The sequence below is a fragment of the Colletes latitarsis genome, chromosome 6 (genome assembly GCF_051014445.1).
Source record: "Colletes latitarsis isolate SP2378_abdomen chromosome 6, iyColLati1, whole genome shotgun sequence".
Lineage (NCBI taxonomy): Eukaryota > Metazoa > Arthropoda > Insecta > Hymenoptera > Colletidae > Colletes > Colletes latitarsis.
Window position 1 is genome coordinate 4,618,719 of NC_135139.1, and position 27,589 is coordinate 4,646,307.

Here is a 27,589-nt window from a genome sequence, read left to right on the forward strand (position 1 = left end):
AGAAATGACGAGCTAGGCGTAACGGCGAAAAGCGAGCGAGCAAGCGAGGCAACGCGAGGAAACGACCGCGCGATAGCAAACGAGAGCAAGGGCTGACAGACGAAGTGGGAAAGGAACACAAAGGTGGTGGGCATGCGCGAAGCATGGGTGTATCTTCAGTCACCCTTTCCAGTTATCCCCACCCTTCTACAGACTCGCCTGCTTCCCTCGTCGCTCGTCCCTCGTCCACGGCTCGACTCAGTCACCGGACCGTTTCGCGAGCGGAGGGTTTACGCGCCTTTTCTCTCCATAGTTCCTTTCTCGTCGTTCGACAGTCGGTCTCGTAACTGGCAAGCTCTCGCCACCGTATTGTCGCGTATCGTTCGAGAAATTAATCGAAGGGCTGATAACAGCGCGCGAGACCGCGTGTGTGGTTGCGGTGCGTTCCGACGAGTGTTCCACATTCGTGACTGTCACATGTACGTCGCGTTTCGAAGTGTCGGCACGAGAGTTCTCGCGAAGTTGTTATCTTTGGGTTTACTGTACATCGAGTGCATACCTCTGATTGGGCCCGTGCCGAGATCGAGTTAGTGCAAGGTGTTTCGAAATTGTCGTTTCTACGGTACCACGTAACGGCAATTTGAGATTTACCATTACCTGTGGTGCAGGCAGAGAATCAGATTCTGTCGTGAATGTAGCATGAAGCCGCGATTTGGGAAGCACCATACCAATGGGAAAGTGACGTTTTCGACGAGGATCACCAGTGATTCGTGACACTGACAGCCTTCGAATCTTCACCGCCGGTCGAAAGGATCTTGTTTGGGTTTTCGACAAAACGCGTAGAATGTGTTTGCTCAACGTTTCCACGAGGTTACGTTGATTTTTCGTGAATGTGTCACCGAGTGCAAGTGTGTTGTTTACGTGACAGCTGGTAGAACACCGCGTGAGCGTGGCGGGAGTTTCGAGTGTGCAGCGTTTCTTGATGCAACGTAACACCCGACATTGTGTCAGTGGAGTGGTATCGAAACATCGAAAAAGCGTCGTTAGACAGCGTACGAGATACGTAGATGCCGTGAACACAAACGAGTCGGCCGGTGTTTGGCGCGTAAACACACTGCCTCGATTAGGTTACATAATTAATTAATCATACCGCCGTCAGTGGTTCACAAACGTTGCATAATTGAGTGACGCCGCTAGGAGCTGAACCGCGATGCAGTATCACAACCTCAAGGTATGAAAATTTCGAAACTAGTGTAAAACCCAGTTTGGGCCATGCACGTTTATTATGTTTAGTAAACATTTACAAAATCAGCAAAGATTGATATTACAGTTGTTCCTCGAAATACGTGGTTTTTTGCGACTTTTATAGTTCGCCTTCTTTCCGTCGCTACAAACGATGAATTTTTACAACTTTTTTTATAACATAGATCTTTTAATGATACATTCGCTACAATTAAAACAAAATATGGATAAAGGAATGACATACAAAAGTGTTTTGAAAGAAATGCAAAAAGAAATGTGTCAAATTAAAATTACCATATATTTTCATAAAATATAATAAATATACATATATTTAAATGTATATCATGCTATATATAGTGTAAGTTTGTTTTTTCTGTAACCTTTGCATTAAAGTTTCCGATTAACAGATATTTAAAGTGGAGGGGGTGAGAGGGTTGGTTGATCTCAGAATTACGTGGACATCGATGTCTCGAACTTCAACGTACTTCGAGAGACAACTGTTTTTTACAGTACTAGTTTATTATAGCTTATAAGAATTTTTTTGTAGAAATAGATTTATCGTGGAATAATTTATATTTACTATAGTATGTACATATTACAGTACAATTATTTCAAAGATTAAGTCAATATTTTTCGAAAAGTTATCGTTATTTCTAAATCGTACCACCACGAGGTTTCTAAAATCGTACTACGTAGTACGGTCACCACCGCGCATTTAGTTTATCGCATAGGTTTATGCGACACATATAGAAAACATAATCCAGTGCATAAAATATGCATTATGGGTTCGTAAAAGTTCTCGAGGAGTATAAAAACTGCATAAATATTATTATCTCATCTTTGATTTATGATAAAATGATTATAAGTACATTTCATTACTTTTAATATATACTGCTTTTTTCTACTTTTAATCAATATCCCTTGTGAATATTAATATAAATAAATGTTATTCAAGCATTATTATAATACGCTATATGTTTCATTCTATTTACTTATTAATAAAATATATATTAATAAAATAATTTCACACTTTAATTGTATTTTTCTTCATTATTTTCATTCTCAAAATTGTTGATTTTATGGTGATATGATTTTAGTAACCAGCAAGTACAATTTAGGGAACCTGTTCCTTAAATCATACCTTTTACGCTATATCATAAATAAGCTAATAACGATTTAATTTGTTCTTTGTAAAAAGTTTAACATGCAATAACACGTGTCTAGAAGATCAAACTATAATTTCCAATAATGAATGTACGAATCAGTAGGGGGATTCTAGAGGCCAAAATAAGACGAAAATCAAGAATACCAATTTGTTGATGGAGGCTCCATTAAAAAGTTATTAACAATTAAATTAAAAAATTTTAAATCGTTCTCGAAAAATTATTTTCGGTTGCGGGGATCAATTACAATCATTTTTGGTGAATAGACATACCCCCGAAATCGTACGCACTTTCGAGAAAAAAATTCGAGAAGGTGTGAAATTTTTCGACGGAAAAAAAAAGTTTCAAATCGTTTTGGAAAAATTATTTTCGGTTGCGGAGGTCAATTACAATCATTTTTGGTGAATAGGCATACCCCCGAAATCTTGCTCATTTTTAAGAAAAAAATTCAGTACTGGCGGAGCTTTAAACGTTAATAACTTTTTAACGAAGCCTCCATCAACAAATTGGTATTCTTGATTTTCGTTTTATTTTGGCCTCTAGAATCCCCCATTAAAATTTTTCCTAAGGGTGGCCGAACACCCTGTATACCAGATAAAATCGATCCATTGTACTAGAGAATAAAAGTAAAGTAGTCCAAACGTAGCAATAGACATAACATTATAGGCAGGCTATGTCTGCATCAATAGCTCAGCACATACCGTTTCACTTGACATCATGACTGAACGCTTATGTCGATAAAAAATGGAGACAAACCCAGAATGTTCGTGACCTTCTTTATCTGGAATAATCAGACAGAAAAATTGAAAAAATGTATCACCTTGGCGGAACACTTCGTATACAATTGTCCCTCGAAGTACGCGGAAATTCTAAACGCAGACTTACCACGTAACTCCTCTACATTTCAAAAAAGCACGATATATATTTAAACATATGTATATTATATTTTGTTAAAATATATGATAATTTCAAATTTACATATCTTTTTGGCATTTCTTTCAAAATATTTTTGTATGGTGTAAATTCTTCTTCCACATTTTATTGTAATTTCAATGCATATATCATTGAAAGATCTATGTCGTAAAAGAAGTTATAAAAAATCGTCATTTGTATCAGCGACTATAAAAATCGTAAAAAACCGCGTACTTAGAGAGACAATTGTAATATGTTCTAAATGGTATGTGACAACACTTTTCAATTATCAAATTGTGAGATATGTTATAAATTTATGAAATCAACCATTTCATATACAACAATCTAATATATAATATTACAATATTCATGAAATATATTTAACTTATCCATGTTTTCCTACATTCAAAGTTTTCTTCCGAACTCCCCTTTAATCATAACACGTGAACTTAAATGGCGAGGTATGTTAGAAACTGTAATTTTGTGCAATCAAATTTGCCTGGAAGACATAAAATGCGAAATGTTTAAGTAAGTCGTTTTCTTATATTATCTTTTAATTTCCGTTTCGTTTTCTTTTGTCTAAAACAAAATAATAATTGTCAGAAATGCGAGTTTTATTATTCAAAGATATCCTTTTCCGAAGAGTCATGTTTCTTAGTAATTCGGGCAATGAAGGCTTTATAGTACTTGTATTAAATCTATACTGTAAATGTATACGCTTATATTAAGCGTACCCTGTGAAATACAATATCCAATTAACATCGACATAGAGTCGTAAATATACTCCTGAAGATTATTAGAGAATCCTCTAGTAGCTTTATCGTTTATGTAGAGAATTAAGATATTAACGACTAAAATGTTCATAATTTTATAGTTGCTATATAATTCAAAAATATGCTACAACAAATACTGATTATTTCTCGAAATTATACAATAATATACAAGGTTGTAAGAGTAGTAAGGGCGAATTCAACAAAGATATGATTAGAAAACATGTTTTAAACATTGTCTATAAAGGCGAATTCTACAAAAATAAAAACAGTTACTAATACGTAAACGTAAAATGAGACAAGGAACTTTTGTTAAATTTGCCCTTATGGAAAATTTTTCAAACTAACGTTTCTTTAACCATGTTTTGTTAAATTCGCCCTTACTACCCTCAATGTTTCGCATACGCTTAATTACTTTGAAACAGTATATAAAAAGTACCTTTTAAAAACACCCTCTAAAATAATTAAAGGACGAACTATATTAGAATTAAATATTAAACACTTCGTAACCTTTTGCACTATAATTATTTTCCCAGTTTATTCTGAGTTATTTCTAATTTAATTTGTTCTTGTTTGAATGTTTTCGATGCGGATAAACTATACGAACTCCAATTTTTATTAACAAATTTGTTTATAAAATATTTCTTATGATGATATATTGGTATATTTTTATAGTTACTTATGTTTTTTTAATGTATAGTAATTTTTGAAGTAGTTTCCGACAAAAAAAAATGGATTCCTGTTACGTGTTTCATAAAAAACCATTGTTTTTCGGTTTCGTTGACTTATTTCTTGATTTAAATAAACCAGGCAGTCATATTTACCCTGAAAATCTAGAGCTATTTCACAAGTGATTTCACAAGCTTACAAATAAATTTTTTTCGCTCATTTTACTTTTTATATGAAGATATTAAGTACTGTAAATAAGTAAAAATCTGCGTAATTCTGAGAGCGTCCAATCAACCCTTGCCCTCCTCCTACACTTCAAATCTTTGTTAATTGAAAACCATAATATTAGGATTACAGAAAAATCATTGCACAGGAACATACATGGCAATAATTGAAACACCACTTGGAAAAATATAAAATTTCAAATAAAAATGATTTAAAAAATGCTTTACAGAAAGAGTGGCAAAAAATGGAGGAACAGTTAAAATATAAAAGTACAAAAGTTCAATTCAATTTTATTAATATTTACATAACGATTTTCGGAATGTGTTTACACGCAGTTAAAGTATATTTCTTAATCTTCAAAACTGTATGGGAGCAAATAAAAATGAATCTTTTCCACAAAAGTCTTCCTACACTTAATAATAATACGACTTTAAAGACCATTAATACGTGGGATTACCTTTCGCTTAAATTACAGCTTGTAATCGTCGTTGCATTGATTGCACTAAGTTGGAGGTATTGCTTATGTTCTCCCATTCAGATTTTAAAATGTTTTTTTAATTTTTTCCAGTTTGAATACGATTTACTGTTCATATTTCGGTTCAATTCTTCCCAAAGGTACTCAATTGGATTGAGATCTGAAAACTGGAAAGGTGTTGCTATTACATGGGATCATTATCTTGATAGAAGTTGTAATCATCCAAAATTCCAAATTTCTCGGCACTAGCTTTTAGGTTATCTTTAAGTATATTTAGATAAACAAATTTATTCGCAATACCGTCAATTATTTGTAAATTGCTCGTCCCCTTTGCACTCGTACAACCCCATACCATTACTAACCCATCACCACATTTCACACTAACTCTCAAATTCTCCTTGTTAAAAGCAATTCCTGATCTTCTTCATAATCTTTTCTTTTCATCATTGCTAAAAATGTTATATTTACTGTCGTCACAAAATATAGTTTCTTTTTTTCAAAATGACGTGGGTTTACATCTTTCAAATTTCAAATTAGTTTACGCCAATATTTGTATGTGATATTTAATTTGTATAGTACTAATAGCACGAGACTTATTTAAACCCGCGATCCTGTAATAGTTGAAGAATCTAGGTCTATGTTTTATTTCTGTCATAAACTTGAAACTAACCTACATTTAAAATCATCCGAAAGCTTTTTGCCTACAATCGTCATGTTTGCCCAAGAATGTCGCATTGCGCCTACGGAGACACTTTTGCATCTCGCTTTTTCTGAAATTAGTCTCGGTCGGTTTACTTTCGCGTCGTGTACTATTTCTTTTTTTTTCATTCTTCTCGATGCCTTTGTTCTTGGAATCTAAATCGCTTACGGAAAAAGAAGATTTAGTTTTAATTCTACGTATAGTTCCATTTGTGAAATATAGAAAAACCTTTGAAGGAAATTTTAATTTTGAGATTTTTTATCGGTAAAAATTTTTTAATTTTTAAGCTTTGAATTTTTTTTTTTTTCTTATTAATAATATTAATGGGCAAGTAATGCTTAGTTACAAAACCAACTTAGTTACGAAACCCTTTATGATTTTTTTGGATCATTCGGTATAACACCATACCATCAAATCATAAACATAAATAAGTAAATTCATATTTATTCGGATATGTAATTAGAAATAACAGACAAATATTACTTTAACTATTCTTATCGATGTTTACACGTAATCATTCTAAATTATATAAATCTAAAAAAGTGTAGTTTTAGATCGCGTAAGCAAACTTCTAATTACTTGAAAGTTTACTAGATCACTCATAAATTTAATTAACTAAACACTTTAGTTATTATCACAGTATTGTAAAATTATCGGTGATGTTATGAAAACGACAATATACACTATACAGTATGCAATATGTTGTATTTGATTTTACAATGATAGACGTTATTCGTGAACGAGATTATCTCTGTGTTCAGCAAACGTCGACGGTAATATCTATTGAAATGATATCCTTTCTGGCGGCGCAAAAGATGGAGATGCTTCAGGGTGAATATGAGATTTTAGTGTATCTACTTCGCTTATTGTTTGATATATGTACCTATGTATTAAATGGCCTCGTCCCGGCGGCATGCATCGAAGCTTTTCATACGCTGGACTGAGAGTGAAATACAAAACGAAGAAAGAAAAGAAGGTACTCGTCGTTGGCTACCGTTTGGACCTTGGTACTTGCGCCAGCATGTATCATATCATAGGACATATGAAATCGCGTATGTGCCTTTATGGTGGGACCAGTCATTTATTATATCGATTCCTTTAATGTCTATATACTTGACATTATTTTATGTTATATTTTCTTGGACAGAGTACTAGTTTTATCTTTTTGACGTTTACTGGCTCAATGTGTATAGGACAAGCCACAATTCAGCATACAACTAAAAAATAAACAAGCTTTCCAGCAAAACTAAATTTAAGATGGATACATATTCGAAATAGGGAACACGTAATCGATTTCGATGATTTTCAAATATGTTATACAACTCGACATTTTAAACAAGTTTTTCTTATACAAATATCCCCCACTCGGTTTTAGTTTCCAATCATATATAACGTTCCCCACATTTTAGAAACACCCCCTCAAAGTCCGGACATTAATTCCATAGAACACTCATGGGCAGATATTGACAGACAACTTAGTAAATATAATATTAACTCAAAAGAACCATTAAAAACCACAATTTTGAAAATTTGAAATAATATAAAAGAAGATATTATTGAAAATTTAGTTGATGGCATGCAACGACGTTTACAAGCTGTGATAAGTGCTCGTGGTGGCCGACAAAATATTAAAACGCTACATTTATTTAAAATCTCTATTTTGAATTTAGTCGTTCGAATACTTTTGTGACGTTCATTTAGTCGACGTTACCAAGAAATGTTTCATAACTAGTGTTGATATTATCAAAGACACTTGATTTAATATATGTAATCATGATTCTTATACAGGGTGATCGGCCACCCGTGGGAAAAATTTTAATGGGAGTTTCTAGAGGCCAAAATAGGACGAAAATCAAGAATATCAATTTCTTGAGTGAGGCTTCATTAAAAAGTTATTAACAATTAAATTAAAAAATTTCAAATCGTTCTGGAAAAATTATTTTCAGTTGCGGAGGTCAAGTACAATCATTTTTGGTGAATAGACATATCCCCGAAATCCTACCCACTTTCTAGAAAAAAATTCAAGAAGGTGTGAAATTTTTCGACGGAAAAAAAAATTTCAAATCTTCCTGGAAAAATTATTTTCGGTTGTGGGGGTCAATTACAATCATTTTTGGTGAATAGACATATCCCCGAAATCCTGCGTATTTTCGAGAAAAAATTCAGAACGAGCAGAACTTTAAACATTAATAACTTTTTAACGAAGCCTCCATCAACAAATTGATATTCTTGATTTTCGTCTTGTTTTGGCCTCTAAAATCTCCCATTAAAATTTTTCCCAGGGGTGGCCAAACACCCTGTATGTTATTATAGAAATAAAAGTACATATTGCGTAATTCATAATATGACTCGTATTTTTCAAGTTTCAAACTTTTTATTCGGAGCATTCGAATACTTTCATGACTCACTGTATAAGCGAAATTGAACGTAGTAGTGCCGACAGAATTTTACAAATATCTCGGAAGCTAAAGCCGAGAAGGGGTTATCGGTATAAGAAAAACTTGTTCGAAATGTTGAGTTCTATAGCATATTTGAAAACTATCGAAATCTGCGAGATGCCGCCCCCTATTACGAATAATTACCGCGTGCGAATGACTACGACTTGGTTGGCGTGGCTGACTCGTTATTTCTACTTGTGAACCCTAAAGCTGCATCCCCACTGCGTCGGCATGGCTCGGCATTTGCCATTCGGCACAAGTCGGCACGGTCGTGCCACTGCTATGCACGGATACGTGGTAAAGCCATTCCTTTCTCATTCCATCAATAGTGAAACGCAAAATCTCTTTTGTAAACGGTGCTGATTTTTCTCATTATAAAAATCTTTTTATTCAATAAAAAATTAGGATAAACTTCCGAAAAGGACATACTTCCGATTTTTGTTATATTCTGGATTCTTACGTATTTTGACGTGCTGATTACGAGTATGATAGTGAAAATTGATGCAAATTTTATTTTCATAGCGGAAATCTATAAAACCATAAAACTCATAATTTTTTTATTTACTTCCGTAAATAATGGGAATTTTGAAAAATACTTCAAATAAAAGTTGTAGACCTCATCAAACTACATATTTTATGTCTTATTGATTTTTGTCATAAAATCAATAGTTTTTGGGAAAAATGATATTAAATGTTCAAAACTTCATATAACTCATCTAATACAAATCAAGTTTTATTGTTAATTTCATTAGTTAATACTAGAAAGGGATATAGCAAAGTTCCTCCCTCGCTAACATGTTTTCTGTATCATTGGATTTTTAACTTTCCACGCGTAACGAAATCCACCCTCTGTGGGAAGCTTCATCCTTAAAAGGAATAATACAGACCTAATCCAAACCTAAACCTAAACTTAAACATTAAATTAAACGACTGTTCGTTATAGAAGAAATAAAACAATATACTCATATCAATTAAAAAATAAACCTGTTTGTTCTAAAAAACGAAAACAAAATGGATAGAACAATATTGTGAATACTAAAACATATTTTACAATTGTTGGATTTCCTAACCGTCTTACTATGTCACAAAAATCATCTCCAGTAACGATTGTATATGTCTGGAGTTTCCTTTTAGTTTTGGCCATGGGTTCTACGAACTCATGGTGTTTATTATACGAAGATAAGAGTTCGTCGCTAGGGCGAACTGCGCTTCACTCTCGCCTTTCTTCTGCGGGTGAAGTCACAGTCCAGTAACAGATCTCTTAGAGAACGGTACAGAACTCTAAGATATACCTTAACGTATTAAATAAAAAATATAAAAAATTCTACCATTAATTATTGTTGTTTCAATTAAATCATACGTCCCATAACCCTGCCTATTCCAATAGCAATAAAAAAAAAACACAAAATAAAGTGAAATTACCGCACGAAAATTAAAAAATAAATAACATATGTAAAGGACATTGCAGTCGAGGGTGGCTCCGTATAAGTGAATAATTACCTATCATTTTTCTCAAAAAGTATTATCTTTATTACAAAAATCAATAGGGCATGAAATGTGTATTTTGATGAGGTTTAAAATTTTTATGCACTTATACTATACAAATACCGACGCAGTGGAGACGCAGCTTAATATAACTAGTTTTATCCACTTTTTATAATTTTTAGTAGCTTTTACGTAATTACAGCCAGGTATAGATACATTTTATTTAAAATAAGATGACAAATAATCGTTTGAAATAATTAGATTAATTCATACTTTATTATTTTTATTTCACAAATAATATTGATAAGTAACTTTATTCTGTGCTCAATTTAAATAAATTATTTTCAAATAATTCTTATATTTCTTTACTCAAATAAAGTAACAAACAATTTAACAAAAGAATTATTGAATGAATTGAAATTTAATTAATTGTACTTAAATAAACTATAGTTAGACTTAAAATGGAATTTTTATAATTTAACTGTATTTGTTTCTGTTAGGGTTTGGGTACAAACCGTTATGAACACGAATATACACTTCAGCTTATTATTACTTTAATAATAATACTTTTGGATTACATAGTGTAACTTTTACAGAAATGGATTAAAGCATGTAACTTCTTCTAGTACAGAGAACGTTCTGGTCCGTTGCGTAGAAAAGGTCTCATTCTTGGTTCCGTCCCGTAGGTGACGACACTGCATTCCTCAACAGTTTCCAAAGTTCCCGCTTTAAACAGCTCATCAGAAAAAAATCCACATTTTAGCAAATGTTCAAATATTTTTATTCATTTCTTTTTTCATTGTGCCAAATGAAAACAAACCTCTTCACAATTTTTATCTACTTATTCTTCAATAAACTTTTGTATTAGAAAGTGTTTAAAGAAATATTTGATTAAATATCTGATCAAATAACAAATAAAGTAAAAAGTTATTTTATTTAAAATCCAAATAACAAAATATTTGTAAAATCATTTGACCGTTGAAATAAACTAACGCATAGTTATTTCTGCGAGCAATTGGGTGTCTTCACACGACGATGCACGGACATTTTGCGAACGCGTCTTTCCGGTGCCTACTCGTACTCCTACAGGCATTAGCCTCATCTGTTCTTGTTACTGTTTCTAACAACTGTTTATCCAACTGTATGTCTTACATGTCGTGTCTCTGACGAGCTGTTTTATATTTGTGGCCTGTATTATATCGGGCACTTAATTAATATTCCCTTAACTGCGTTTACTAACCAATAGGTTATGGGCCCAGACGAAAGGAATTAAGAAACGAGTGTCGAAAATAGAAAAATTAGAATCGATCGTTATTCGAGTGTGAACAAAGACAATTTTGATACATGGAAAATGCAAATGGAAGCATTGCTTGTCAAAAACGACAAAAAAGCGAAATCAGACATAATTCTAGCAATAAGCCCAACCGAATTAAAACAAATAAAGGGTTGCAATACGTCTCACGAGGTGTGGTTAAAGCTAGAAAGCATTTATCAGTTGAAAGGCCCTGCTCTAAAGGCCACGTTATTAAAACGATTGACGTTGCATCGAATGGAGGATAATGGCGACGTGCGAGAACACGTTCGAATGTTTTTCGATATGATAGACAAACTCAACGAAATGGAAGTTGAAATAAATCCGGATCTACTCGCAATCATGTTACTATATAGTCTACCACCGACTTTCGAAAATTTTCGTTGTGCCATCGAGTCGCGAGATGAATTGTCATCGCCGGAAGTACTTCGCGTTAAAATTATCGAGGAGAGTGAAGCTCGCAAGAACGACACGCGCGCTATGTTGCAGAACACAATGATCGCGAGTAAAAGTCGATATTCGAGCAAACGAAAACCGGTAGGCAGCAAGTCCGAAGACAAAAGTGAATTTCAGTTTTGGTGTCATCGATGCAAGAAGAAGGGACATAAAGTCGCAGATTGCTGAAGCAAGAAACAAGATGATTCGTAAACGGTGAACAACGCGGAAAGCATGACATTGTACGCGACGAAAGTGTTTTTTGAAAAACAAGACGCGCTCTACGTAAAAGGAAATTCGTTCGCGGCGACGTGGTGCTTGGACAGCGGTGCAACCTCGTATATGTGTGGACAGTTACGCGATTTTACCGAGATAGACGATTCCAAACGCAGCAAGCTAAACTTGGCAAATCACACATCGACGATGATTCTCGCGAAGGGTACGGTCGATTTCGAATCGGAAGTTCACGGTGAAAAGAAAAACGTGAATTTGAGTGAAGTGTTCCACGTGCCGGATCTCCGCACGAATTTAATATCGGTCGCCAAGATTACAGATAGAGGTTTTGAGGTTATCTTCAAGAAAAACCACGCAGAAGTAATCGACCGAAGAGGTGCGGTGAAGTTGCACGCGAATCGAATCGGCAATCTCTACTACATATGTGAACGCGAGCAAGCCGAGTGCAGCGCAATCTTCGAACGAGAAGAAGATGGAAGGTTCTCGAGCTTGCTGGAAATATGGCATCGTCGCATGGGTCATCTGAATGTGTAGGATCTGAAGAGGGCCGAACGAGACAAGGCAATACGAGGCCTGAAACTCGGCAAAAGTGGGGACAAGCTGGATTGCAAGGTATACATACGAGGAAAAATGACAGGCAAGTATGAACCCTTAGAGATTATTCACTCAGATCTATGCGGTCCATTGCGGGTTGAATCAAACAATCGAACCAGGTATTATATCACCTTCACAGATGAGCATTCCAGGTGATGTGAAGTACGCTTTCTCAGAAATAAAAGCGACGCTCTCGAAGCATTCGAGGAAGTCAAGGCGTCAGCGGAGAATTAAAAGGGGAAGAAAATTAAATTTCTACAATCGGACAACAGAAGAGAGTACATAAACTCCGAGTTCGATCGCTTCTCGAAAACAAACGGAATTCAAAGACGTCTTTCCATTGCATACAACTCCGAACAGAATGGCACTGCCGAGAGGAAAAATCGGACACTCATCGAAATGGCGTGATGCCTGCTCATTCAGTCAGGGCTGCCACCGTCGTTTTGGGCCGAGGCAGTTTCAACTGCAAACTACATTTGGAATAGATGTCCAACCAGGAACGTAGATGGTCGGACACCGCACGAACTGTGGATAGGAACAGTTCCTGACCTAAGTTTTTTCCGCGAGTTTGGATCTAAGGTGTTTTGTCTCAACAGATTACCTAGCAAGGGGAAGCTAGATCACCGTGCCAGAAAGGGAATCTTCCTGAGATATGCGTTGAATGCAAAGGAGTACAGAGTGTGGTTCTCTGAAGAAAAGAAAATTGAAATCACGAGGGAAATCAAATTCCTGGAAATCCACAGAATATCGTCGAAATCAGTTTTTGAAGATTTTGTCCAAGAGGAAACCTCTGACCTGAACGAAGGGCGAGCTGAGAATCTGGACATCGAATTAGTACCTCTAGGGGTAGTGAGGGACGACGTTTCGGCCGTTCGGACAGTTTCTGAAGACACTGGAGAAGATCGTGCGAACGAGATAGAGACGACACCGAAAAGAGGACCCGGAAGACCGACCCTGCTGCGGACCGGAAAAGTGGGAAGACCTCGGAAGTTATTCCACGTCCAATGAGAAGAAACCCAATACGCAGACGCCGAATGCGCCTTGCTAGCTGAGGTACCCATGAGGGAGGTCATTTCAAGCCCGGATGCTGGGGCACCGCGCAATAGCGAGCGAAGTCAAATTCATCCTAAAAAACAATACTTGGGAATTGGTAAAACGTCCTGAGGGCCAACAAGTGATCGGATTTCGCATAGTACTCCGAAACAAGTATAATCCTGATGGTACGAAAGAAGAAAGCCACGAATTATTGCTAGAGGATTCGCCCAGCGCCCAGGTATCCATTTTAATCAGACATTCGCACTAGTTGCCCGCTTGTGCTCGATTCCCCTGCTAGTTGCACTGGCTGCGAGCGAGGGGATGGAGATGAGGCAATTCAATGTCGAGACAGCCTATTTGAATGGAGTGCTGGAAGAAGAAATCTTCATAGAAGTACCGCTTTTGCTGTCCAAAGCGCTCAAGTTAATCAGCGATACAGAAACCAGAGGAAACGATGCCGAGGTCAAAGCGAGAGACATTCTCAAGGATTTGCAAACCGGGGACAGAGTCTGCAAGTTGAGAAAGTCACTGTATGGCCTTCGCCAAGCTGGAAGAAGCTAGACGATGTGCTGAGAGAATTCGGAGTGCGATCTTCCAAGTCAGATCCTTGCATACACCGATTCGAGCAAGGGGGAGACTCGCTGTACATTGCAGTGTATGTAAATGATATCTTAACGTTCTCCCGAAGAACTGACCTTATAACGAAGTTCAAGTATCATATAAGCAGACAATTCGGTATTAAGGATTTAGGAGAACCAAAGTACTGTCTGGGGATAGAATTCCGGCGAGAATTGAACCGGATAAGTATCTGACAAGAGGGTTATATGTTCGAAGTCCTGGATCGCTTTGAGATAAGCGAATCGAAGCCTGTAAGCAAACCGTTGGATGTCAACACCAAATTGACAGAAATCGGGGAAGCTCCGAGTGAAGAGGAGAAGGCTTTCTCGTACCGTGAACTGATCGGATCGCTGATCTACTTGGCCGTTACAACAAGACCGGACATCGCACATGCTGTGAGCGTCTTGAGTCAGTTCAATGACAAGTATGAAAAATCGCATTGGATGGCAGCGAAGCAAGTACTGCGTTGCCTGAAAAGGACATTGAACTTGGGCCTTCATTTCGGACCGTCCAAGAAACCGCTAACGGGCTACGTGGACGCAGATTGGGCCGGTTGTACGATTGATCGACGTTCCTATACGGGACATACTTTTTTTTTAAGTGAAGGAACCGTCTCATGGAATTTAAAAAAATAGAGGACCGTCGCTCTTTCGTCAACCGAGGCCGAATATATGGGATTGGCTGAGCTCGGGTTCGAAAGGCTGACTGAAATCACAGTTTACAACGACAATATGGATACTCTGAAACTGATAAAAAACCCAACGTTCCACACCCGGGCTAAACATATCGACGTCAGGCACCATTTCGTACGCGAGGCACTGAAGGACAAGAAATTCGAGATCTCGCATGTTCCAACGGACGACATGGTAGCCGATGTCCTGACAAAGGCGCTGCCTGGTCCAAAATTCAAGCGGTTCATCGGGCTGCTGAGTTTGAAAAGGACTTCGTCACGGGTGCGAGGCTTGTTCGCACCTCGAAGGGAAATGTGAGCAATTGGATGTGTTTACATGACGATGCACGGACATATTGCGAACGCGTCTTCCCGGCGCCTACTCGTACTCGTACAGGCATTAGCCTCGTCTGTTCTTATTACTGTTTGTAACAATTGTTTATCCAACCGTATGTGTTACATGTCGTGTCTCTGACGAGCTGTTCTATATTTGTAACATGTATTATATCGGGCACTTAATTAATATTCCCTTAACTGCGTTTACTAATTGTCAGATTGCTCTTAGCTCGGGATATGAATATATAATACTACCACTAACAGACACACAGAATAAGAATAGATATATTTATAAACGCATAATAATACAAGAACATAAGACCACGCTGCGTTATGTCGTTGCTTAACCGTGCGGTCATCGATACCTATTCACTAACACTAACCAATAATTTCAAATAAATATGAAATAAACATGAAAATGATTCCATCGATTCCACAGTTGGATACTACTGTTGCACCAACGGCGCCGTTGGAAATATTCTCGATTTTTTAGAATATATTGCGCTCAACGATTGGCTTTATTTTATTTTTTTCAATTCTTATGTAATTCTGCTCGGTGTAGAAACATTAAATAGTGTACAAAACACTCGTATGTTAAAGAATGCATAAAAATTCAACGTATAAGTTACTCTAATACGCAGAAAATGAAGAAAAAATCGGTTTTTATTTTTTTTTACTATGGCACACCAAAATAAAAAATCTGAAAAAGATTGAGAATAATAGTAATAACAATACCTATTTACTATAAAAATATAAAAATAGTTCTGCAACTGCTTCAATGCGTAATTGGCATTTTTCAACATTTTTTGCGATTTTTTATTTTTTACTTCCTGGTTCTTCAATCTAAAAATCTGAAAAACTTCCAAAATATGTGCCCCGGTACCCGAAGTGTCTGTGCATTTTTTTATTCAATAGGACAAGAGAAATTGAGCAAAAACATGATTTTCTTTATCATCCCACTGCTACCCCACCGTCGAGATTTCGGGTTAAAAATTGGCACAAAGGGTTTTCTTTCGATAAGCTATCGTGATGACCCATCACACATTGGACCCTCTTATTCGGCTATACTCTTTGTAAGTTTCGAATATTCCACTCCTAGTTAAAATATATAATACAATTCTACTACCACGTCATATTTACAAACACCGACATAAATAAAATCAATGGTCAGACACCTTAGCTAAAGTCACAGTCAACTTCATATTAGATGAATTTTTAGAATCAATTTTTTTGGAAACTAAGTCTGGTAAGATAATATTCTATTCCACATTTTTAAATAAGTCTTATATGAAGAATCAACTCCTTTACATTTATATCATTAATTGATAATTCAATTCTGCGAAAATCTAGGTGTGGATTTTGTAAACAACAGTCTTTTTATATTATAAATAAGTATAGAAATTGATAAGCATGGGTCTCTAATTTGTTTATGTTGGTACTAGATATTTAGAAGTTAGAATTTATAGCGTCAGTATAATCAATTAATATTTATTTGTAAAAATGTGTTCATAGATATGCAACACGTTGATAAAATAAATATGCTTTAGCTAGCACTAATTTTGCTAAATGATTTAAAAATAAAAAATAAGTATTAATTACATAGACTTGTGGAATATCCTAAAATTATGAAGGTTTACGTTAAAAAAGAAAATGGTATAGGTGATTAGTGTTGGATTTTCTAACCGTCTCACGATGTTACAAAAATCATCTCCAGTGACGACTGTATATGTCTAGAGTTTCGTTTTATGATACGGTTTTATGATATGGTGTTTATTATACAAAGATAAGAGTTCGTCGCTAAGGCGAACTGCGTTTCACTCTTGCCTTTCTTCTGCGGGTGAATTGCAGAGTTCAGAAACAGATTTCATATAGAACGGATCTCTGAGACATTGCTTCACGAATATAATTTAATAAAAGTGAAATTCTACTATTAAATATTGTTGTTTAATTTAAATCATACGTCCCATAATCCAACAATTCTAATAATTAGAAATATAATTAGAAACAATTAATATTGTGCAAACACAAACCTGATTTCGAATACAGTTATCCCTCGAAGTATATACACGATTTTGATTTTACGCGATTTTTTCGTGACTTTTTTAGTCGCCGTGTTCTCCAACGAGACAGTCTTTTCGCTGCTACAAATGATGACTTTTTAAGATTTTTTATACGACATAGATCCTTCAATGGTACATGCATTAAAATTAAAATAAAATGTGGAAAAAGATTAACACCACACAAAAATATTTTGAAAAAATTGCAGAGATGTATCAAACCAAAATTACCAAGTATTTTCACAAAACGTAATTAATATACGTATCTTTAAATGTATAGCGTATATGTTCAATGTTTGTATGTGGGAGAAGAAAGAAGAGATGGTCTAAGAAATAGATTGTTCATCCTATGAATAATATTTAACACGTTCGCGACGGGCCTAAATTTGTTCCATGTACAATGTACCACTGGTGGTTCAGCCCGTCGTGATCATATTAAACAAGTTAAAAAAAAAGTTTGCCTACTACTTTTGCATACTCTACTTCTGTGTGAAAATTTTATAAATATCTGCAACTTCAAGTTAGGTGATATCATTTGAAATTGTCTAAAGTGTTAAAATTCGAACAACTGTAAATTTGGAACGATAGAATGTTTGAATTTGATATCATGGTGTAAGTTGCAGATAAATCAATGAACTATTTCGTTTTTCAAACATAGAGCCCGTAGTCAAAGGCAACAAAGTTCAGTCATTACCCTTTCAGCCGTGCCCCATTCAACTACACTTTCGAGCCGCGTAGTGGTGAAAATACGCGGCAAATCGAATATTGATGCCATTGATATGCATAATCCTTTTACTTCAATATCGCGAAGCGAATTTTCGAAGCAGTGGATATACATATCCATCTGTATAATATTGCAAATGTGGATTTGATCTATATTGCAATGAACAGTCGCTGATACATATTATCAAGAGGAATAAATATTACCTAGTTTGCGACATGTTGAGTTGAATTGACATTATTTGAGAACAAATTTTATTGAATAAAAATTTATACAACTTACTAGAGAATTACGATCTTTCGATGAAGCATAAACTTCCGAGAACAGAAGTATTTTCAATATTTAAATATCGTACTAGCAAGAATCGTATAAATGCCACTACTAAAAATGTAATTAAATTTTGGAACTCCGAATATGTTGTAATGGCTAAAGTTAAGGTTTCACTGAGAAAATATATTTGTTGCCCTAAAAGAATGGAAAAGAAAAAGGTAAATTTTTTTCGGTTTTTATTTTCATGCGATACAAATTGCGTATCAAATATTTTTTGTATTGTAAAAATGAATGAATTTTCTTTGAATACGTGTACATTTAATTATGTCGTGCTTAAACGGATCTCGATACAGGCGATTATTTACGTTTTCATTTGTGTTCAATCGCATAACACGATGTTGTGCGTACTTGATACAATTGTCATGCGATGTTATTATGTTTTGATTTCGGCTATCAATTTCTATCGTGTCATCATAATGATAATCAAGAATACATAGATATGCTTCTTGCATTGGCTGTGTGTGGTATTAATGAATCTGCCACAGTTCATTTGTACAATGAACAATATTAAAGAAATCAACACTACATATAATATTAATACTATTTGAAAACGATGTATGATTTAGACTATGATACGATCAACTACAGCATAATTATGTGCACACGTATTCGGAGAATATTCAAAGTCGGTATTCTCAAAAACTTCAAATGAAAAAATTTGATTATTCTCAACTTATTTCTTTATGTAGAATTACACTCTTCTCGATTGTACCTCCAATACTAGAACACCCTGTATACGTATATGCATAAGCGAGGCGAGGTTTAGCAAATATGCTCTATTTATAACTTAACGTAATGGTTATTTATTGAAATTTTTCATGTATTTATCTTAGTTTACTATACTTTGATGCATTGTCCTGAAGAAAAGGCTTTCATTATAAGCCAAAACGTCGACTAATGGATCTTCATACCGAGTTGTACTCACAACCGGAGATTATACCTATTTTCTTCTCGACATATTAGCTTAAAAGTTCGCGCTTTTTAGCAAAAGTATTACCGTATATTACTATTTGTTACGGTCTTGCGGACAAGTTTCTACTTTCGTTACTGCCACATTCTTACGTAAACATTTCTTGATATTTCGTTTAATCGAACTACGACTCCACAGTTGCATTACAAAGTCGGTTTGAATTCGTTCAAAAATTTTGAAGTGTTTCCTTTCTGTTTGTGAGTATGTCGAAACCACGTCAATTGGTATTGATATATTCGTCAAGCCCCTTCCTTGCTATGGAATTTTCGCTTGGACGATTACGCGAAGTTAACGATGGCTTTTGTCGATTCTACGTTTCGGTGGCTTTGCTATTTCAGACTTCTTTTTCTTTTCAAATTCACAAGGTGTAGGAATGGCGATGGTCGATGTCGCGCTCGCTCGATTACAAATGTGAAATCGATCTTTCATTGTCGAAGAATCGGCGAGAATCGGTGGGGCATGATAGCACCGCCGTTACTAAATCGATTCTCTAGAGATAGGTAGGTACGAACGAACGAACAGCTATTCCAGTTTCCTAGGAAGGACGAAGTCTCGTTAGTCACGCTAGTAATCAAGGTTTCGCTTCGATCTCAGTTTAAATTGTTTCACGTGCCTTCATCGATGGAAAAAAGACGAACTTCTGATGATCGCTTATTGGAACCTTGGGAAGTATGGGGGAGGAAGCGCGTTCCTCTGTGAATAATTACTGATGTTTCAGCCAAATGACGCGAGAGGTGTGCTTAATAGAAACTAATTTTCTTTTATTGACTTTCTATAAACAAATTATATATTATTTTAAATTGTTTCACTTAACATTGTGCAGTCCATAACATTCTTAATAATATTTACGTGTCTTTCTTTATTACTGTAAATAAAAACCTAATCCACATTAATATATTTAATATAAGTGAAGCAATAATCTTACTTGGAGAAATAAGTCTTACCATTATTTACAATTAAAAATTAATTGTCATAAGGTATTTTATGAAACACTCTTCAACATGCAGCTGAGGCTTTTATTTGCATGCTCTTCTGTTAAATAATACTGTATAATCTTTGTTTTTCTTGTCAATCTGGAGTAATTATTTTCGATCTTTTATCTAAACGTTGTTGATCAGATGATGACGGTCTGCATTTCAATTAAAAATATAGCATAAACACAAATCAACCTAATTGTGTTCTAATTATTAAATTAAGAGGAAGTAAATATAACAATAATAAGAAAAAATAGATATAAGAAATATGATTGCTGCTTAATCTCAACATAGAGTCACAGTGGGTTAATAAATAATTAACTTACAAAAGTGATCTCATTTTTTCGTTTGGTAATATTGTGACGTAAAAAATAATACTAAAAAAGAATTTTATCAGCAAATAAGTAGTTACACACTTGTCATTCTGATAATTACAAACTTTAATCATTGTAAGTTATTTATGTGTTTAGTATTTTATACGTATTTCTTTCATTTCAATAGTAGCTTGCAATTTTCGTGGCACTGATTCTTTAAACTTATAAATAAAATGTTGTGTCCATTAGAAATAAATTAAAACAGTCGTTTTTTTGTTGACTTTTTTAAATTTCTGCAACATCTATTTCCTATCTTTATAATATAACTAATATTTTTTCATTTAAAAAAATAATTTTACTCCTAATAATTTTGGCTCCTGAAATTAATCCTTTAGCAATGTTCGAATCAAAGCCAACCTAGTCCTCACTTTTTAAACTGAAGCATTTGTCATCAGTGTTAAAACTGGTTAAAAACGAAAATCACGTATAGAATTAATAATATTATATTATTCTATAAAACTCACAAATATCATTAAATGCAACGTGTTTTCGTAATATTAAACAAAAAACTATGCTAAATGCCCGATTATTTGGACAGCTATCTTAAGTATACATAAATATTCTTTGTACATTCAGTATATGTTTTTGAAATTTAAATATAAGAAAATATATTTATATGAATCTTAAGGAAATAATTTGAAGTAATACAGCACTTATTTATAGAAAGCTATTAAAGAGAATGGATTTTACAAATTCTTCTTATCCACTGTAGATGATAGATACAGAATTTAAAAAATGTATTTGTTGTGAATTCTGCAAATGAATCTATATATCTGGATCAGGGAATATTTGTTAAACAGACCTGACGTAAAATTTTACTTAAGGTTACATTCTTTTTATTTCTACGTATTTTACTCAACAACAGAAAGATGAAAAAGGTACCATACGTCGCGAATGAACCATTTCCTGACAAAAGAACGTTAAAGTTGCAACCAATTAGATTGCGTGGTGTAACTCGTGAGAGCAAAGCGCTTCCCCTACTTTCCTTCACGTTATTATATACATCACTGCAATCCACCAGTGAGTGGCAGCCTTTAACATGCCTTTGAGTTCTTCGTCTCCCTGTTTGCGCCATACTATAATGTGCATTTTGTCTACACATATGACGTGACTTCAACATATGTATATATATACAGAATATACAACATAACATAGCCACTTATTTAATTTTTATTTGCATTTTAATTTATTTGAAGTATAAATTTCTTTTTTATAGTGGTTGATTTGATTCAGAAAGGCCTTCAGTTTACTAACAATAGATTTTTCATACACTACATTTTTCATTCATAAGATTTTATGGTCACTTTCAATTGTTATTATTAAGGAATGTTATTATATAATGAGTATCGAGACATATTTAACAAGTTTAACACGAAAGCTTGTTTTTCATTTGTAATAATGATACAACATTAAAAATCTTTATTTATAGAATTTTGTGTTTTAAATTCATCGCGACACTTATTTTGAGAACAAATTATCTTTGACGTTAATTGTACGATCTTAGGCAGAGAAGGTTGTTGAACCCCATTATACCAATACTAAATAAATGTTATTCTTTAACAAAAATTGTATATTTCTGTAAGGATCGTTTATTTTATCACAGATTTTGTCCGTTTATTTCATATTCATGTTTACACGGAATGCAATGCATGAATTTCCCTCTTATTGAAAATATATTATTGCGCTTAAATTTTCTGTATACAGGGTTGTTTACTAGAACTGAAATGCGCATCTCTTCCTATATTCTTGCTCATGACAAAAAGGAAAAGATAATAAAGTTTCACATTAGCAGAATTTATGGCAATCATTGGGAAATTTTAGCGTTGAAATACTGTCAGTAAAGTCCGAGTAATAATGGGCTTTTTTTGGTCATGTGAACTGCATGAAAGTTTAACGTGGAAAATTGCGTTTCACGTAACGAGACAACTAATTCGATCAAGCCGGAACAGCCTTTTGAAGTTTGCGATTGGGTACTTAATGCTCTTAACTGAACTTCATTCTCGCTATACGGGCGATTCGATATTGGATATGAAATGCTATTGTACTCGGAGTGTTCAGTTTGTTAAATATACAGGGTCTGTACAAATGATTCCAACATTCCTATGGGTGTTTACGTGTGGAGTAATAATTTTCATTCGTGGAAATATATGATAGGGTGGAGAAAGCGTTGCAATAATTCATTATATGCTTTTGGCTGTACTCATTTTTGACAACGTCGAAACATTAATTGCCTTCCGCATTTATATTCTAATAACATTTTATTTTAATGTGCATATGTTGCACGCATAGAAGTACAAGTTACATGATTTTTAAATTATTTATCGTTATTATAATATATTTATCATCCACGATTTCAATCAGTCATGAGCAATAAAAGAGAAGCGCGTTAATGACTAATCATAAATTGCATCATTACCTGTTAGAAATTGATTAAAAGTTTCTTTGGTTTTCATAAGGTTTAAAGAAGGTTATTTTCGACGTCACTGACTCTTCCAGAAATGATGCACAAAAATGAGGTCAAGTAGTCTGGTGTGGTGTAGGATAGAGATTATTCCTCCAGACGGATTCATTGAACGAAAACTGCACTTGAAACGTCTGCGATTTATGTGTAAAGGTGAATATAATGTCTGCTGCCATAAAATTCAGATTGAAAGACTCGATACGATTTCCGCTTGAAATAATTTATCTCATATGTATCTTTTCCATTTGTGGAAATTATGATTATGGAGCCCATACAACTAATTTAATAATTAGAATTTAAAATGTTTGTCTTTAAATAAAGTTCCACTGCAGTAATAGCCTCTTTCAGGGACACAAATAATATTTTTTCTAAGTGTTTCCGACCATAGAATCTGGCTCTTTTTGTAAAATTTTAACTAAAAGATTCTTTTTTTCTCTCTTTTTATAATTACACGAGTAAACAAAAATTCGTTTCGTCAAGTTTCATTAAATATATGATCGTAACAGTTCTATTATTTTTATGAAATTTTGTTCAATTTACTGAATGAGAAGCAAATAATAGACAATTCTGAGGACATTTATTTGTTCTGTAATTACCTGTGACGAAGAAAAAAAAAGTTATTAGTATACAATTGTTCCTCGAAGTACATAGTCATCGTGTTCTCTGAAGTCGTGGTCTTTCCATCAGTACAAATGACAATTTTTGCAACTCTTTTTACAAGATAGATCCTTTACTGATATGCATTAAAATGAAAATAAAATGGAAGAAGAATTGACACCATATAAAAATGTTTTAAAAGAAATGCAGATATGTGTCAAACTAAAATTACCATGAATTTTCTTAAAATGTAATAAATATACATATGTTTAAATGCATATCATGCACGTATAATGTACGCATGACTTTCCTTTAACCTTATATTATGTTTTCTGGTTAACAGAGATTTGAAGTATAGTGGGAAGGGGGTTAGTTGGTTGATTAGTCGGTTGCAGAATTACGCGGATTTTCAGTTACGTGATACGTCGACAGCCTGAACCCCTGCGTACTTCAAGGGACAACTATATCGTCATATTGTACAGGGTGTAAAAAAACGTTATGTCATGGGTGTTATGGATGGTGCATTTTACACCTTAAAATAAGTGGTGATATATCAAAGAAACTTTTTGCAAAAGCGTCCTCGACCATATTTTTCAAGGTCAAATTTTTTTTAATGATTGCATCGTATTCTACTCATCGAAAGGAGCAAGCTCGCAAAAGAAACTATGTATATCCTGAAGCAACTGTTTCGTTATAATTTTATTGGCTCCCACAAGATTCGTGGAGCCGATTTATGTAGCAAATAGATATTACAATACTATTTACAATTACGTTTATTATTAACAAATATATATACAAAAATAACGTGTTAACAGGAATTATAACAATGGTTCGTAAGGGTTCTTGCAAATCTAGTCCTTTGCAACTGTACTCTTGTGGTCTATTACACTCTTGTATACTACACTCCGGGACAAAAAGATAGCACACTTCCAAATTATTGTAATTTCTGTTTATTAAACATTACAAATTCAGCTTTTTTTATGCATATATTTTCTGACTGCCCTTGTTGATACATATGAATGAAATGAAATGAACTTTCCTTAATCTATCTATTTTTATTTAAAGAAATACAATTATTGACAAGATATAGAGGGACAAAATGATAACACACTTAACGAAAAACTTTAAACATAAAACAATTAATGAATAAAAGTTAATGCTTAATATTTTGTAGAACCTCCGTTACATCTAATAATTTCAATCAATCTGTTCGGTAAAGATTTATACAATTGTTTAATACTTTTTTGATTAATAGTCTCCCACTAGCTCAAAATGCACTGCTTTAAATCGTTGATAATCGTCTGCCATTTTGGTATACGGCTCTGGCAAGATGTCCCCAACAATTTTCAATAATGTTGAGGTCGGGGGAGCTTGCTGGCCAATCCAAAGTGCGAATATTTTGCGAAGAAAAGTATTTCTTTACCGCTTTCGTCGTATGAATTGCAGCAATATCTTGTAAAATGTATTTATTTCCAGCAAATTTTAGTTCTTCATTTATCATTTCAATATATCGTTCACTATTCATTCGCCCTTTTATAAATTTTATTTTGGTTTTACCGTAGTATCCAATACCGACCCAAATCATTATCGCTGGCGTCTCCCATTTGGCGACGACTTAAAAATTGCTGTTCTTTTCTCAAATCATGATAATAATAATCTAAGCCGTCTGACCCATCCAAATTAAATCTTTTTTCGTCGGTAAATATGACTCTTTCCCACTTTGTTGCCATATTTATATACTTTTTGGTAAATTGTAAGCGGAACGCTTTATACTCTTTCTTCATCCAAAGTTTCTTATGCAAATGCTAACATTTTTGTAAAACTCGACGCACATTCTTTATATTAGTGTTTACACCGACACTTTCTGCAATTTGTCTCACAGTTATCCTTGGATTTGATGCTATTCTCAATATTCCACATCTTTTGCGGGTACTTAAACTTCGTGGACGACCAGAACTCTTATTTTTTCCGTAATTTTTGGGATTTTTTAATAAGATCATAATAACATTACGACTTCTATTTACAACTTTCGATATTTGTACAATTGAATATTATTCCTTCTTCAACATCAATATCATATGTATTTTACATTCACTTAGCTTTTTTTCACGACCCATTTTTAACACTTTATTATGTTTCTTTTTAATCAAATAAGCACGAAGAACGGTGGGACACACATTATCAAACATTCAGTAACTTATACACAACTTGTACTGTCATTTTGTCCCGTTTGCGGACCAAAATATTTAGGTTTTCATTCCTGGAATTTTGTTGAAGTAAATACTACGAATGATATTCAATACATTATACATATGAGCATGCCCATAGATGTGAACATATTAAAATATTCATTTTTTTCAGTTTATAATACCAAACGGGAGAAATTATATGATGTGCTATCTTTTTGTCCTGGAGTGTATGTACCTGTAACTGTTCTCTATTCTATTGTAACTTGTAACTTGCTTTGACCGTAACTTGTAAATGTTCTGACCGTAACTCTTAAGTGTTCTGGGGGTAACTTGTAAGTGTTCTGACTGTAACGTTTCTGCTCCGTGATTATATACTAATTTCAAAAATAGGACGAGATTCTATTAACAAATCCGAAGTTTGCCCATCCCTCGTGGGCCAGTCCTCTCGAGACTCTAAATCCCACCCACTGAGGGTTGTACGGGGGTGGGCGACCGCGGTCCCAAGGAGCAGGTAAATGGGTCTAAATTACGGTGAAACTAATCAAGTATGCTGAATGGTTTTAGGGTATGTAAATTCCTATTATCAAAAAAGGTACAATTGCCAGATGACCAAATTAAGTAATTTAAGTAATATTGGTAATAAATAATGTGTCCGATAATATAAAATGTTTGGAATTCCAAACAAATTTAATGTGGAATATTTGCCGATTGAATCCAATTTATACTAATTTATATTTTAAATTCAAATGTTATGTTTACGCCTAGTAAGGCTATTGCGTCACGAGATCACGTGTTCGGTAACCGAATCCATGCAAGAAAAAAATCGTCGTACTAGGTCGTACTAGGTTAGCCACAGGCACGGTCATACACCTCTCCCCCGTGGAATCCATTTGGCGACAGACACTGGAATGTTCTTAAAAACAAAACATCAAGTGTCTCGTCAAGTCTCACTCCAAACTTCCACTGTGCCTTCCAACTAAAATTACCATATATATATTTTCATAATCTATAATAAATACAGAGTGTTCGATAACTGGTGGTACAAGCGAAAAGGGGGTGATTCTACATGAAAAAATAAGTCTAAAATATAGAGTAAAAAGTTTTCATGTGAGGCTTTGTTTTCGAGAAAATCGATTTTGAATTTTCGCAAGGTATGCGTGCACTTAACTATGTCTTGTTATAGCGGATCTTGCTATAGATGATTATCTTGATGGGTATTATTGCAGTTTAAGTTTGTTTTTATCGTAACGGAAAACTAGAAACACGTACTGAAGGATGAGAAAATTCTTAATTGTCTAAAAATACGATGGTCTCTGCAACCCTTCTCTGTGTACCTGTGTTGGGTAAGGTAAGATAGTAAGCTGATAGGTGTATACAATAAACAATTCCATGACACTGAAAGTATTTATCAACTTAAACTTTAATCGAGACAATGATCTATAACGAGATCCGCTATAACGAGATATGATTAATTGCACGTATACTCGGCGAAAATTCGAAGTCGATTTTCTCGAAAACAAGGCCTCACATGAAAAATTGTTATTCTATATTTTAGACTTATTTTTTATGTAAAATCACCTTTTCGCTTGCACCACCAGTTTAAATACCTTAAAAAATTGTAAAT

General features: G+C 34.3%; 2 protein-coding genes across 3 annotated transcripts in view; both read left to right on the forward strand.

Annotated features, from left to right (window-relative positions):
* Positions 1 to 27,589, forward strand: part of Sema2a (Semaphorin 2a) — a 1,678,677-nt gene that overhangs the window by 380,165 nt on the left and 1,270,923 nt on the right. Inside the window, exon 1 of one of the 2 annotated variants that reach the window (XM_076766930.1) lies at positions 315 to 1,210. The exons of the other annotated variant lie outside the window; for it this stretch is intronic. The gene's annotated coding sequence lies outside the window, so the exon portion shown is untranslated. Of the gene's footprint in view, positions 1 to 314; positions 1,211 to 27,589 lie in introns of those variants that run through there. 2 annotated transcript variants of the gene reach the window in all.
* Positions 12,040 to 12,573, forward strand: LOC143342789 (uncharacterized). Its single transcript, XM_076767009.1, has one exon. It carries the CDS (start codon positions 12,040 to 12,042, stop codon positions 12,571 to 12,573), a length of 534 nt encoding a protein of 177 aa, XP_076623124.1.